At 35.4% G+C, this 17236-nt stretch overlaps 1 protein-coding gene across 1 annotated transcript in view; it reads right to left on the bottom strand.

Annotated features, from left to right (window-relative positions):
• The window catches only part of LOC145693611 (sodium channel protein Nach-like), a 30677-nt gene extending 15112 nt beyond the window's left edge, over positions 1–15565 (bottom strand). Inside the window, exons 1-4 of the mRNA XM_081769804.1 lie at positions 15518–15565; positions 12103–12400; positions 9083–9136; positions 5200–5305 (exon numbers count right to left, since the gene is read on the bottom strand). Of these exons, the coding sequence (XP_081625930.1) occupies positions 5200–5305; positions 9083–9136; positions 12103–12400; positions 15518–15565 (506 nt within the window). The remainder of the gene's footprint in view (positions 1–5199; positions 5306–9082; positions 9137–12102; positions 12401–15517) is intronic.
• Positions 15566–17236: the final 1671 nt, after the last annotated feature.

Here is a 17236-nt window from a genome sequence, read left to right as displayed (position 1 = left end):
TATGCATGTAACTTCATATTCTACAGCTCCCTTAAAGTCATTACATTTCATTGTGTTTCCAAATTTCACACGTCGGTGGTGTAACTGTTGATATTGTTTCAACTTCTTTATCAACTCTGTATTTGCGTTGGAATTTTCCTGCTCCTCCGATGAGATTAAAAATGTTTAGTATGTCTCATATCTGTCATGCATCTACATCTGGCAACTTCAATTTCAGATTAAAGTTTGCTTTGTTCGGAATATTGTCATACACCCCTCTGCTTACATATGAAACATGATCCAATTTACATTTACAGAGATTGTACATTTTGGTCAATTTTAAACCGATAGATAGGAACAGAGCATCATTTGTTGCCTGCAGTAATGGTTGAAATAGATGGAAAATCCCTTAAGCTTGATCCTCGGAAGAAGTTTTGTTTTCTTTTATTCCTCGACCTCTCTTATCACACAACTCTCCTTGCGACAACTTTTTTAATCCACGTGTATTCACGCACTGTCTACTTGTAGGGTCTCTATAAATACTAAGGTGTATCGAAAAAAACGTTTTTTTTAAGAAATCTCGTTACCCTTAGTGGCCATTTTTGGCCAAATGTGTTTAATATAACATAGAAAAATTTCAAATCGATGCCTCAATTTTTGAAGTTTCGCCATTAGCTTGAAATTCAAAAAATGATGAAATAATAGATTTTTAAAACAAGAAATGAAATATTTATTACTTTATACAGTATTATCTTTAGTAATAATTAGTTTACAAACACTAAAAATATAATGAGGAAAGGAATTTAACATCGTTAGCTCTTGTTTATCAGATTTCGCCATCGCTTTGAATTGGGGGGGGAATCGATAAACTTATAATATTATGTGACAGCTGCCTCCCTTGCAACTCAATTATCGAAAAAATTGGATTCGCCTTACACAGAAATAACAATCAGTTTTAGATGAATTATCACATTTGAGTGTTGTACTTCTGCTAGTTTAGTAGCGTTGACCCGTGTTGCTGTTTCCTTGCTTAATCCTATTGCTTACACGCTTCTGGATTTCCATATACTCGTTTGTTTGTGAGTACGTAATTGTTTTGCTTGTATCAACATGGAGAATAAGACTCGGGTACGGTCAGAGGACATAAAAGACATTATTCATGATATTATTGGGTCTCAAGAAGAGTTTAGTTGCGTTCAACTCCCTAAAATAGAAAGTATGCTTAAACAACTCCTGTAGGAAAGGGAAACAAAAAAAAGAAATTCTGGTTCTATTTTACGAATTGTTGCCTTACTTCTTCAATATCACGAAAAAATTCTTCAGCTCATAAAATCACTTTAAAAATCAAACCCTACATGTGATGCTAAAATAGTACAATTTCAAAAATTTGCCAGAGAAACCTTATTTGTTATTGCTCGGGGAAATGTGCTTATCCACTGATTCATTGTTAATGTGAAAAACAAAGACGAGTTCCGAAGTTAAAAGTGCCATTTCGTGTTGATCAATGAACAAAAAGGGAAATGGTTAAAGAAGGATAGGAGGATGGCATACCACATTGGATAGTTAAGAAAGAATATGTTTTATTTGAAGAGACACAATCTAAGTATATCGGCCATGTATGCTCATTGTTAGGGAGTAGAAACATCATCAAGTTAACTACTACTCAATTTTTCAGTGACCAAAATCTTGACATGTAAAAATTTGTTCTTCTATGCTGTGTGGAACGCCAGCTAATACTGGAAGAAAACATGAGGTAATGTCGAAAATTGAAAATTATTAAGGAAAGCCACTTCAAAAAAATAACTTGTCTGTAGCATACAAATGAACTTCCACTTAGACATTTAATCCATGATATCGATGGTAAGAGTAAGGGGCCAAATTCATACGAAGGAGAAATTGGAATGGCTTTACAAAATTGCGAGTTCTTACCACTTGTTCAGTTTGAGTCTATAGCTGTTTACTGGATTCAGAAATTCAATGCTTTAAATTTAAGCACAGATGAAAAATATCTTCTGAATATTTGTCAAGCTGTTTCTTTGGGTCATCGTTCTGTACGTTTCCCTATTCAAAATTCTGAAAACCTACTCAGCGAGATGGGTAACACGTGATAGTAGAATTATGGGCCTTAAAATCGGAACGGAAAATCGGAACGGTCAACAGAGCTCAAGATAATGGTTTCCTACGTGATGAATGTTTACGCTCTTGTATGGTTCTATATTAAAAGCGACCATTGTGCACACAGGGAGATAAACATTTATGGAAACTTAAGTCCTTTTCTAGATCTATGGATTCACATACTAAATTAATCATCCAGTAATAATGCGAAATAAATTGTTAAACATCCCGAGAATTTACTTCTAGCAGTGACATCAGACACAGATGCGAACATAAGAATTCTCGGTTGGAGAAGAATTTTGGAAGTACGAACATCATCCTCATCTGTCAGAGTGAGAGAATACAAAGTTCCTGAGCTCAAATTAGACTCGGAAACCTACATTGACGTGATTAACTCCTCTGAATGTGTCTTGAAGGAGCCACCACTAACACAACACCTAAGATAAGGTGTTGCGAGATGCAACATAATATAAAAATTGAATAAGCCGCAGTTGAAAATGAAAAAAATAACATGTTTCTCTTGCCACATTCAAGCAGTAGAGCATATGCTAAAATTGGTGACGGAAGCAGTTATTTCTGTGTGTAGTGCAGACGCTTGCCATAGACTTATTTTGGCAAATTTATAATGTCGGAAGCGGATACACATTTCATAAAGAAATCAGAATACAAATTAAAAAAACAAAAAAGAGTAACTGAAAGTAAACAGTAGACAACATTTCAGAACCAGCATTATGCAAATACGAAATTAACGATAAGTCCAGGAGCGAGAGAGAGAGCAGAACTCGAACTGCACAGACCTCCTCGGGGTTCGTTTTGTGTATTCCCAATGTATAAATTTACTTGGAAATAAGCTAAGAGCTATAGAACAATAATGTCAGCGATATTTCTGCAACTTTTAAAATATCATACGTTTTCCAAATATATAAAGACTTGAACGCATTTTACTTTATTGATTTTTCACTCCATTATGTCTAATACGTAACAGAAAAATCACTAACATATTTAAATATTTTTCTCGGGATTTTTACAAATATAAGGTTATGTATAATATAAGATCATTGATTTTTCACTCCACGGTTCAGAGGAGTGGCAGTAACTCAAAAAACTAGAAGTAGAGTCTTGAAATCTTTTTACACTATATTGCGACTGACTGGAGAACAATTATTACTAGGTAAGTGGAGCATAGTATACAGCTATAACTATTTCACTTTTGTCTTAAAAAGTCTAGGATTTCATCATTTAAAAAAAAATCAAGTCAATAGCGGCACCGCAGAAAATTGAGGCATCGATTTGAAATTTTTCTGTGTTTTATTAATCACATTTCGCCAAAAATGGCCACTACGGGTAAAAAGAATTTTAAAAAAAACCTTTCTTTATACAACCTAATAAACACCTTCTTGATCACTCGAACACATTCACCACCAGCATTCGTCAAGAAATATTCGTGACATTGAGTATGTCAATGCGTTCATTACTGCGTGCCGTTTTACACTGATACTTTGCACTAATGAGCATATGATAGCCTTTTGAGTTTACCAACTTCCTGTAGTGTAATATGTTTCTAACTTGGTATCATATCACTGATGCTTAGTTTAGACAAACACAGAAAAGGACATGAACGATGTGCTGCACGAAACAGCTTTCGCGGAACATTGTTGTTAGTGATGTGAAGTGGAAAATTTTCCGCTATATTTTTCCGGATAATTTTCCGTTCTAAAAAAATATCAGCAATCAAGTAACACTTCCTCAGTGATCATAAAATTGATAAAGTCATGTTTAGATATCTTAAAAGGTGAAAGATCCTTTAAAGAATCTGAAAATTTTCATGGCTTATACAATTTTCAGTACTATGTAGAGCAAGTGAAACAATTTTTAATGAACCGAAAAATTGTCTGTCCTGTACGGAAAAATTGAAAAATTTTATGTGTCGGAACATTTTCATCATTTTGAAGCAAAATGTAAATCGGAAAGTTTTATTGCTCTGTGGAAACAAGCGAAAAGAATTTTCATAGATCGCAAAATTTTCATTGCGATGTAGATCAAGTAGAAAAAAACTTTTCGTAAGCTGGACAATTTTGGATATTATGTATAGTGATATTAGGTGGAACATCTTCCACTATATTTAACTGCACATTGAGCTACAAAGTTGAATTTCTGTAGAGGAAAGTTAGTAAGCAAAATTTTCCAATTACCTTCGGGAACCGGAAAATTTTCTAATATTTCAAGTTGGGTAGTAAAAATTTACATAGTGGTTCTCTTTCTCTCTCTGCGAGTTCCTTCGTTGCTAAGCGGTTAGCATACGCACCTTTGGCATGGGAGACCTGCCTTCGATTCCCGGCGGGAGCTCATGTGGTTCGGATTCCACGTTAATCAGTAGGTAACGTCTTACCGTATATAGACTCGCTGCTGAAAGGGACGTTAAAATCAAAATCAAATCAATTCAACTCTGTGTGTGTGGGTGTGTGTGTAAAGTGCAGGGAACGTATATCGAGTTCATAGAGTACAAATATCCCATTTTGTTATTTGTACTCTAGTACACGGATTTTGGGAACGACCATAACATGTCTTTTACAGATCTGATCAACTCCTACTAATTTTTACTTTTCCCTGCTCTAACGCAGAACATGATTGGTAACTATTACCTGACATATTATTATGTCAAAACCCTTGCGTATCGTACCTACGAGAACTTGGCGAGGATTTCTATGAAACCACCACGGAGAACCCCATTTCCCGTTGTGACAAGTGCTTCAACAAAAAAGGTGATTACATCGAGAAATAGTCATGAGTGTCCTATCGTTAGATGTATTGATAGTATGTCTGCCAAGGCTATGTCACGCATAAATCATAATAGGTTTTGTAACGTTTTTTACCATCATTCCTCGTGTATATATACATATATACTAATTTAAGATAATCTTCCAGCAGAAGAATGTCTCGGTGATATGGCGTTATTACAAAGGCCTCTGGAACGTCAGAAGTGAGTACAAAAGGATTACAGACACCAATTGCATACAGTCTTTTACCAATATACTTACGCTACTCTAGTACTTAATTACGTAAAATAGTCTATTTTATATTGGCTAATAGCTTGAAGGACAGTACCTGATTCCTGCAGCGAATACATAATCTGGCTGAAGGCATGAAAGTTCACATTTACAGTTCAAACCGATTCCTCTGTCCTCAAACGTGTTAACTGGTTCCAAAGTGTCTGTGAACAAAGGACAAATAATAACTGAATTCATAACGAAATAGCCACTATATAATCATTAGTTACAGTGTCACATTTTCTAGAACTGTAACTTCCATATCCTAAAGGTTAAATTGTGGTTATCACAACTTTCTGGTTGTACATACAGCTAATATTAGCATCTTTAAATGGTTTATGAAAATATTTTAAGTTAGTCTGTCAACAAAATAATAATAACTTATATTTAAAGAAAAGTATATATTAGTAAATTTAAAAATGGTTTACCAGTGTGTTAGAAGGTTACATCAAAAAATGTTACAGCTTTTTTTATTTTGAAAGCATGAACCATCTTTCATAGTTCCATCAGTGTCTGCAGTATTTCAGAAAGTAATTGTATGATATGATTCAACCTAAACAATAAGTATTAGAACACAATAATTTAAATTCTTGTTCCAGCTACTTATTATTATTTTTTTTGACAAACACTTAACTACATTCAGATTTGCTAATATGTAAGTATATTAAATACAGATAAAGATTCTTTTTCTTTAATTTTAAAAATATGTCTAAATATTTTATAATATTTAGCAGCTTCAAAATATGTACCAATATTAGTCCTTCAAAATCTGTATACAATACGACAAGAGTATTTAAGACCAGAAGTATACGTATTATGTTGAACTCAAGTTATTTAGTAGACTTAGATAGCATAGTCTGCAGTTCTTTTATTAGTATTTTAAATAATATTACATATAAAAATGAATTGTTGAGTTGGAGAACCAGTCATCTCATCAAAGCTAATTTGGGAGGACAGAGAAACAAAACTAAATTAGTCAATATGCATCTGACATACAGGACTACTTTCATTTTGGGACAGTAGAACTGTCATTTTTCTGTGGTCCAAACATGAACACAGTTCTATATGTTAGGTGCGTAGTGACCAATTTAGCTTTGATGGAGATCACCAGTTTTCGAACTCAACGATTCAAATATACGAGGGTAAATTGAAACATAAATGTAATCTTGAGTTTTGTCATAAATAAACTGGATATAACTGGATGTTACTGGCATAGCCACTTGTACACTTGAAGTGACACGCAAGTATTCATCACTGCTCGACTTAGTCGAGTATCGCAGAGCAAACAGGTAACATGTCTGAATGCACCACTCCAGGAACAGCATGCCGTAGTGCACTTCTAGGAATAGGAAAGAGTAAAACTACCGGATGTTAGCGCAGTTTGGAGCAAGTACCTTGCGTCAACTAATGGTGTATGATTAAATGGACTGTTTTAAAGCAGGACGCACAAGTGTAACGGACGAAAGTCGAAGTGGTTGTTCCCAAACACAAAAGAAGCCAGTTGCACAGAAGAAACTTACAAACGTGTGCATGCTATAATAAGGGTGATGGGAGAATCACAATTGAACAAGTAGTGAAAGTCTTGGCATAAGATTTGGATAAGCATAGGCAAAAAAAGAAAATGATAATTTACCGTACCGTAGAGCTTGCGCGTGGTTGTTGTGCAAGAAACTCACAGCTGGCAGCAGCAGTAACGTATCGGAGTGGATATCCAGTACCTTTTACGCTATTGAGCTAATTCTAGCATCTTATAACGAATTATAATAGTCGACGAAACATGAATTCACTACTCGGAACCAGACGCTACGCGAGAAAGTATGAAAAGTAAACATACACCGTTTTTATTATTTATTTATTTTGACTTATTTTACATGTATAAGATATATGTAAAATGCTCGTAAGATATTTGTATAAGAAGTACTGTATTTAAAGTAAAGGTTACGCTCTGTTTTAGAATATGCAGGGTTTGATCCTAACAAGGTTCCACCCACAACGGGAGCTAATTATTGTAAGTTATGGCCCTGTTCTGTAAGACAAATTGAAATATACAATTCGTCAAAAGCGATGAGGACTGTTGTCGAAAGATGTGCTCGTACTACACGACAATGCAAGGCCTCATACAAGAAAGGCAGTAGTAAACATTGCATACAGGTGTTTTTCCTTGGGATATTTTATCCATCATCCGGCAGCCCTCATCTCACACCACTATATTAATACACCTTTAGCCCTTTGGATGAGGAGCTGTGTTGTCGTTGGTTCAGGAAAAATGTAGAGATCCACCGGGTGGTGGATGTAGATTCCTGAGCAACAAAAACCTTCTTCTCGGACGGGATACAGAAGTTGATTTCACGATATATAAGCCGTATTGTCTTGCAAGAACATATACATGGAAGAGCGAAATGTGTGTAGATATTCTTCTTGTATAGAAACGAAGATGTTATGTTTAACTTACTTTTCGTTTTACTCTTAGTTTTGTACACATCGATAACCAGGATGAATATATCAAATTACTGGATACGATTATCAATTTTGAAACAGCAATTCCAACATGTAAACAATTATTACTTCTATCTACGTCAGTAATTATGTAAAATGGAAATTATACTTCATATTAAGCTTTAGGTATTATACGTGTCCATTTCACTCTGTGTGACTATGCAGATGCTTGTTATGTTTTAATGTGTTTACGTAATACTACTGACCGCCATTGAGAATTTAATGTCAAAGAGTTCTCGTAGGATCTCCAAATTTTCAGAACATATGAAGTTGAGAGATAAAAAATTCGCTAACACGACTGTGACATAAAGAACTAGAGATACCGGGTGTGACGTCTCGTGATTCCAAGTGAAGGCTGACCACAGACACAAAGTTCAGTGATCGACAAAGCTTTGCGTAACATAAGTATGCCTATGCGGTCAAAGAATAACTGGTCAGTCCTACCACCTCGTTTTTCACCAAATCCTGGACTAATAATAGCATATTACGATTGTGATTTATACTTGAGCGACACTGGTCTCCCTATTGGAAGTGTTATTGCCACGGTGCAGCTCATATGGCACAAAGATACTACACAGATGTTCTCCGAATCTTAGAGACTGGAAGGCCAGATAACTTGTGTGTATAGATGTGGTGGATCGAACAGCTACAAACTATTTGGTGCGAAAAGGAGAGTTTCGCACAGAGCCTACTACACAGATTCTCCGAATCTTAGAGACCGGAAGGGCAGATAGCTTGTGTATACATTTGGAAGATCGGGCACGCGCAAACTACCTAGTGCAAACAAAGGGGATTTCCGCACAGAGTCTAGAGCTCCGTGAAATGCTGAACGTAATATAGCGAATTGAGTGCAGGTCCTTTCGGGGACTACATTCTAGCTGGATAACACGTCCCTCATGTTGCACCTACTTTCTGGTTAAACCAATATTTTTCTGATTCCTCAGCCGGCTCGTTCCTAGAATCCCTTATAATTTATTACGTGTGGTTGATAGTTGCATAATATTTTGCAAACCTTGAACGTACACTAGCTATAGTTGCTGAGATGTTGCATCGTGTCAAAGATGCATGATTTGTCATGCCCCAGAAGATTTTCAAGATTTCATTCCCTAGATATCTCGCCGTGTTGCAGCCGTTCTGGCTGCCTATCGCGGGTTTCACAGGCTAATAATCGTCACTAGTTCTGCTTCGCTATCGTCACGTTATAATGTGTCGCACAGAGCGTTAAGTTTTTATCATTTGGTATTTGTATCATCAGATATCTGTAAACTTTGATTTGCTATGTTGCTTCACTTTCCGTATTGCATTTTCAATAGCAAGAAGTGAAAAATTATATGTTAATGATTATATATGAATAAACACTTAGGTACTAAAATTATTCTTGATCATTTTTTGTTTTCAAGTTAGAGGAGATGGGAAAGATTGTTTATTCAATAATGAAAGCTTACCTTTTATATCCATTATACATTTCATTTCATCGCTGTTGCACAATTTCTGAGACCCTGTAATTACAAATTTGATTCTTACAGTTTATGTGAAAAATCACAAAACATGGCAGCATAGACTTGATATTAACATATCCTTACAAATATATACTGAACGCCATCCACAGAGGTAAACCCTATACGAAAACGCGGACGCTGAGATAAAAATGTGCTCCACTGCGATATAATATGGTAAGTTGAGCCTTTTTCAAGTGTTTTCTTGAACTGATAAATGTTTGTATATTCTATAAGATAAAATAATCCTGCGATCTCTCAATGGTAGAGCGTTCAGGTCTTGTGCATGGTGTCCTTGCTTTGATTCCAGCTCACATCAAGTGAACTTTGTGGTGGACAAAAACCTATGCGTGAGTATTCTTGGGGTTCTCCCGTTTCCTTCAACTTTCTTCGTTCCACCATTTCATTCACTTCCTACCATAACTGTGTTCTTTAGCCTATGCTTTGGACGTAAAACTTAAAGATTTCATTTCAGGAAATATTCTTTCAGAAATATTCATGCACTGAATAATGTTATAAGAAGCCCTGAAAATTTTAAAGTTGTAAAGTTCTAGGTATCACCTTGTCAATATATACTCTTTTAGATTTGTCACGTAATGCTTGCTCGATTTAAGTGTTTAGCTAATTAGCTTACTTTATTTATTTGTATTATCGAACATATACCAAATATACTTCATAAATGTTATTTATTAAGTTATTCTCACACGCAATCTTTTTCTTTTTTTGTGTCTTAAAATGTGTATGTATTTATAACTTACTTCAGTTTTCTGAGAATGATAGGACCACGTTGATCACCGTTTCTACTAATATTATCACCTCCTTTTACTGGATGGGTCATATTATTATGTACCCAGTTGCTGGGCAACATATAGGAACCGAACGGCATGACAACTTCCTCTCCTTACTGCATCATTATGACCATACCCATATCTGGTAATACATGAAAGGAGGAAGCATGATTGCTGCAGCTTAGATTGCTCAATAATGGTCCAGCTGCTGACGTTATCTTATTGGATGTGTTACGTGGATCTAATACTCTTTAATAGTCCTTTTACCAATGAACGGTATATTCATAAGAGTTTTATATTGGACGTGGTCCTTACGGCAGCCTATACGTGGAATCGTATTCCACAGTTAATCCCACACACCTGATGTTCAATATCACATACTGATGTGATGGTCAAGTCATGGCATAAGCTAAAGAAAATCCTTACCAAAATGTTGAACATGATCAGCAGAGATATGTTGCATTTTTATTACTTGTATATGTTTTTATACACGTACTTCAAAGATATTGTTCATTGAACTATTTTTAAAAAATTCTACTAGGTCAATCCACTATGTCACATGTAAAACATTGGAAGGAAATAGTTGGAGAGAACGTGGCATGAAAATGTAATTTTGTCCAAAACTTGACATCCCCTTTGTTCCGTGGACTTTTCACATAGCATTCAATTATACAAATTTAAGGTATTTCACTAACAGAAGGTAAATACTACATATTTATTCTATGCTGTTACACATACAGGCACAAAACTTCATATTTTGATCTTTCTGGTAAATTATTTACTATTGAAATATTGGATATTACGTCCTAAAAAATCTGGAGATGAGTTCAGCATTCCGAATACAAATAGAAAAGTAATTTTCTGATTTGCATATAAAGGTACAACATTTTAAATTATCATCTCGAAGCTTTCTCATACACGTAAGACGATTATCGTGCTACTTTATTCCAAAAATTACGAACTACCACGAGGGTTAAGACAAGGAAACTGTAACATGAGTTGCTCCTTTTTTCGTAAGTAGTCACGCAGTATTTGTAACATTCGTTCATCAAAATATTAACACTTTACTACCTTAACTTAACCATATTCAATCCCGAAGACACAGCAGAATTCAACATGAGCATGTGAAAATTGTCAAATGTTTTTGATCATTAAACTTCTGATCGAAAGATGCAATCCAACGTGTATTCGAGTTTCACTGAAGAGCACTGTTATTTTAACCTCTCTTCGAAATTTCTCTATTCATATTCCTGATCGACTGATAGAAACATTTCGTAACGGTTTGCATCAACGTAACGGAAAATATGTCGTGTACTTTCCTATGATCATCATGATAATTGTAATGACCTTGTGTATTTTTTCGTAGTGTCCATGTATGCAGAATTTTGCGAAGACTGGCACCGAATTACTGCCCTGGGCTGCGTACATTATGGAATAAGGAGGATTGCAAGAATAAAAAAGACTAGTATTACAATAACTTAAATAAATTCAATATGTTAAAGGTGAACGGAATATATAACTTAGTTACCTACAGATTCAATACAAAAAAAAACTTTTCTGAACTTGTGATTAATTATCCTAATTGTTTCGCTTTGAAGCAAATCGGTAGGTAAAGAAGTGAAGATACAATATCTTAAATCCGCCACATTTTTCTAAATTAACCTAGTAATGAGTAAAATATTACTTGGACTTTCTTGATATATCTTTATTTTATGAAGCCGATGACTTTTGTCCATATTACGAGAAGAAGACAGATCTCGTAAAAGCGAAAGAGTTGGGCTTTACAGAACATATATATAAAGCTAGGTGGAAAGGTATTAAATATTTCTTTAAATCATTGTGTAGTACACATAAACTGGCAACAGTTTACTGCGAGTCGATATTGGTAAGTTATCATCGCATTTTCGGATTTAAAGAGAAATTCAAAGATTAATGTTGATGTAGTAGGGTGCCACGTTGATCATACATGGTAGCGTACCTGCAGCAATAAGAAATATAAAGTAAGCATAGGTTAGTGGTAGGTGATCAATGCTTCTAACTACCTAACTTAATTTCTCTAGTGTTTACCATTATAGAGATACAGTAGATTATACTTTACCCTTAATCTACATATCTTCACTTTTGTTCTGTATTATACTGTGTGTGCAATCGCGGAAGGACACATAGGTACAAATGAGTTACCTTGATATTCTCCAATTATTATGTCTGTACAATTGCAACGCCGCATTTTCTCTTCTGCTTTGCATTGAGCTTTGCAAGCTGAGAAACTATAATACGGATACGCCCACATTCCTTCATTTTCATCTGGAAATCTGCATCTTCTCGATGATATGGGAAGATTCCTAACTGCATAATCTGCTACTTCTTCGAATATTATCAATTCATTGTAATACTCGTCTTGCGCTTCGATAACGTAAGTAGAATGTGATGAGGCAAAACCCCTTTCCAGTGGTACTTCGTATGGCGGTAGAGTGATTCCCTAGAGCGTAAAGATATATTTAAATATAAGTAATTTACTTTTGTAATTTGATCTCCCAACAATAAAAATAATATTAAATCTCTTTTTCAGAAGCGTCATGATCAATAAGACTCAGAACACAATTTGAGATAACATGGTGTATAATTCCCATCATATTAACATTTCACTACAGTATGAGCTTGAACATGAAGATTTGATTAAAATTATGTTTCCTGCATATATCTTGAAAATGAAGATTCACTACGTGAGGTGTGTAATACCTTTTCACTTCGTGACATTGTGCATTCAGAGCTTAATGGCAAGTACCATGTAAACACATTTAAAACTAGCAAATATGTTAAACATTATTATATTTGTTTATGTAATATAGTAAAATAAATTATTGATTCATTGGAAATGGGAACGATACGGCAAATAAATTTTAAACGCGTATACTTGTACGGCAAATAATAATTTCCCGTTTGACATTCAAGAAAAACATTTCGGATTATTCTTTCGCTGTATAGAGGAAGCTCTTATATAATTGGGAATGTAAAAGTAGTAACAGCCGTTAGAACTCTTGACGATTACCTAAAACAAATCAGAACATTTTGACTTAAAGTAGAAAGAAAAATATATCCTACAAAAATTATAAGCTGCCAGGAACAAGTGGAAATAAACTCCATATCTAGACAACTTTGGGTCTCCCGTTATTGGTCCAAGGTATTTCTCAGGAACTTATGTAATGTATGTTATCTTTGGTATTTACTTAAATAATCTCATTTAAAATTCATCTGAAAATATTGCAACAAACTGTAAAAAACATGTTGGAGTAAAAGTATATCCTTTTAAATACCAATTAAGGACATATGGGAATATTGTTATCTAATTAGAAACACTTTTATTTCTCTCTTAGAAGTGTAGAAGGAATGATATCGCTATTCCATCATGTAACATAGAATATTATATTCAGTTATATGGAACCTCATTCACAACATTTTTACCTTTAAATAAAAGCTCCTAATGAGAAAATGGAATCAAAGTTCGAAATTAAAATACAATTTCTTAGTATTTTAAGGATTTATTTAGTATTTTGTTCCAATTAGAGAATAAAAATCACGAAAGTACGTCTGATCTTAGACAACCCACTAAAAATATTTATGATTGTAATTGATGGATGACAGGGAATAAACTTATTCCACTACATTTTCAGAAGATTGAAATCTACGAAAAACTAACAATCTTATCGTGTGACTGCCAGAATTTAAAGCCAACATCTTGTTCGAATTGCTTGCTTTAACATTATATTAATTTGAAGATTATTTTTTTAAAGAAAAAATGCACATCTTTACGAGTAAACGAAAATTATTAAAATTTAAAGCATTATATTTTTCTAGACTATCTCTAGGTTCATAACCAAGGTGCTAAACAAAATAGTTCGGTTCGTGAGGTTCAGTTCGTGAGAAATGAAATTTCAATCTCCGATTTTCCTTGTAGTTTCTTTATAATATTCATCCTTTAAAATATCAAAGATATTTAATTAAAATATCTCCAAATACGTTATTTACTCCGTAAAAAACTCATAAGTATAAGAATCAGACTGTTATGCCTAGTTTGCTTGAGAACGTTGCTGCTCGCTGAAGACAGGTGTCGACTGCCCGCGTTCTGTATGGAGATTTTCATTTATTTATTTATTTATTTGATTCGCGTTATTCCATCTGCGTTGTATTGTTCAGAAACAATATAGGTTAATATCCAGGTAGATGTAAAAGAAGTTAATTTTCACATGAAATGTAAAGTCGATTTTACTACATGTTAAGCCCTCAAATAAGTTGATTTTCGGAACGGTGCTATTAAAGAGGATTTACTTCAACTAAATAATTAATGAGCTCCAGAAAAATAAAGCACAATCGAAGGAGAATATTGAAAATATTTAGAACATTACCTGTAAGAGAAAAATTTTATTTTGCCTCACAGATTTGTCAATAAGTCTTATTTAATAATTCAATAAATCATTCTGTGATTAAATGTTAATATGCTAATTTCTATCATTATTATTATTATCAGTAGTAGTAGTAGTAGTAGTAGTAATAGTAGTAGTACATATTATTTAATCTTATTTACTAAACCTATTCTCATTAGTCGTTGATTTACTTATTTATTTATTAATTGGCAAGTTAAAATGGTTGAACAAGGGTTCGGTTCAGGTATGTTAAATAGATTGATGCTAAGGGAACAACTAGATCCTCTGAGGAATCACGATTATCAATAACAGTTAACGATACCCTTCTATGTTGTCCAATAGATGTCAATAGAAAATTCAGTATTATTTTCCTAAAGTATAATATACGCAAGGCTCAGAACAATCTTCAAGTATTGTTTTCTTAGTTATACCGGAGAGATGGTCATTCGCATTACAACCTTGTTGGTGTAACAGAGAAGACAAGCTCTTGAAATTATGGGCAAGGAACCACCTGCAGTTGTCCCCAGTTAGTTGCTTTGAACAAAAGTAAAAAAATAAAAGGCAGGCACTCCTCATGACATGTAGTGATGATTTCTTACAAGAAACTGTGCACGTATTCAAATCTCTACGCAATTCATGAATATTTTGATCGCTCCTTCATTTACAAATAAAATGGGTATCTAAACATCTAAAGAATCTCTCTTTATCCTAATACAAAACGTGTCACCAATGTTCTAAAATGAGAAAGGTCTTTATAACAGTAACTGGAACATGGTATTCCCCAAGAAGAGAGGAAAACAGTCCACATAACTTGTTCAACCTTGAGTTAAAACGATTCCTTCTTGTAGTGGATAAATCATCTCAGTCAACTTTTGTTTTACTTCACATAAGATTACACTACGTTTGACTTATTGGAAAAATTAATAAGCGTTTTACAAAATAGGAAAAGTAAAATAATTCCACACTTTCTTATCGTAACTTTCTTAACAATAAACTTCATTCAAAAGCTCCTTTATATGTCTATGTTTCCATTGGATGAAACATATCCTATAAAAAGATTCGAGGAATACAAATTATGGGTGTAACTTTGAAACCTTTTTAGATAGACATATACATAAATATAGATATAGGTATATAATGATACCTTCATTAACTATCATTATATTACTACATACCCTAGCTGTTTTACCAAGCCATTTCAGTTCAAATGTGACGTTGTACATTCTTACTTCCGAGAAGAAATACATTTTTTGGAATGGATATTTTATCCTGAAAAAAGAATGAAGATGCCACGCGTGAATCGTGTTAAATTTCTAATATTAATTTTCATTTTACACTGGTGTCCAAAAAGCATAATCCTAGTCCACATCCCAAAAGATATCGGAATCCTATTCCACACGGACCAAACATACCTGACTGATCCTGGGCATCCAAAACGTGGACATCTGCGTGGAAAAGGTGTTCAAGTGAAAAAGAAAACACACAACACGTGGGGCTACACAGGATGCACAACGTCGTTTCATGTTCTGGTCACTTTGTTCATGAGGTCCATCGGTATTCCTGGCCACTCCACACGAAGAGCAGTACACAGGTACGGAATCTGTCGTGGTGGGGGCTGTCGGGCAACAATCCGCCTTCCCAATGCATCCCAGACATGTTCTATTGGATTCATGTTTCGGGACCGTGCAGGCCACGGCATACGCCTAATATCTTCCTTCTCCCAAAACTTATCCACCACCCCTGCCCGATGACAACATGCCTTGTAATCCATGAATATGAGTGATGGTTCAACTGCGCCCCAAAACAGTCTCACATACGGTTCCAGCCCCTCATCACGGTACCTGTAGCCTGTCAAAGTACAGCCCTGAAAGACGTGTAGGTCAGTACGGCCACTCAGCATGATGCCCGCCCAAATCATCACACGCCCACCACCAAATTGGTCCCTTTCAATGATGTTCTCCGGGTTGTAGCGCGTCCCCTGTTCTCTCCACATCAGTGTCCGTCGAGAGTCTGACTTCAAGCTGAATCGCGATTAATACGAGAACAGAAAGTGACCCCACTGTTCCATCGTCCAGTGCCAGTGTTCTTGGCTCCACCTCGAGTAGGCTCTGCGCTGCACACGAGAGAGAGGGACACACACGACGAGGCGTGTTGCGTAAAGACCAACCTCATGCAGTACACCGTTTGTCTTGAAATACTGCTCCTGTAGCAACTGCGAGCTCTGATGACAGTGTTTCTGCTGACATCGACCGAGTCCGACGTGCTCTTACCGACCGATACCGGTCCTGTCGATGGGTTGTGACTCTTGGGCGACCCGGAATTGGTGCACGTGAGATGCTGCCGGTGGTTTGAAACCTGTGCCACTGCCTTGAGATCACTTTTTTGTGGTAGATGCAGTGTTCTGGACACCTCTTTTTGTGTTTACCCAGCTTCCAGCCGTTCTATTATTATGCTCGACAAGGAAGGGTCGAATGTGGGTCCTCGTGGCATGATGTAGCCTTCACGATGCACTAACACTATTGCCAACACGTCTGCTTTGCACACGACTCAGCAATGGACTGTGGTGTTGAGTGGTGTTATCAGCTCTTTTTCGGGCATTTCTCTTCCCTCCCACCAGCAGCCCTTCTATGACCTTCAGCACGCTTTCTTCTGTGTGGCAAGGTCAGTTCTGATCGCACTGTTCTATGACGGCTGTATGCTGCTGTGCCTATTGTGTGTTCTCACGTTTTCAATTTTTTCTTAATTATGGTATCTTTTTGGACACCAGTGTATTTTAAACTAACTGAAATATTCGTTCTTCAGAACAGGAAAACAGGATTATGGGAAGAATATTAACTTATTCTCCTTTAGGATGTGCGTTTCAGTGAAAGTATAATCTTAAATATCTGTATTGT

The sequence above is a fragment of the Thermobia domestica genome, chromosome 1 (genome assembly GCF_964235325.1).
Source record: "Thermobia domestica chromosome 1, izTheDome1.hap1.1, whole genome shotgun sequence".
Taxonomy (NCBI): domain Eukaryota; kingdom Metazoa; phylum Arthropoda; class Insecta; order Zygentoma; family Lepismatidae; genus Thermobia; species Thermobia domestica.
The sequence above is the reverse complement of the archived record's forward strand: the minus strand, read 5'-3'. Positions and strand labels throughout refer to the sequence as shown.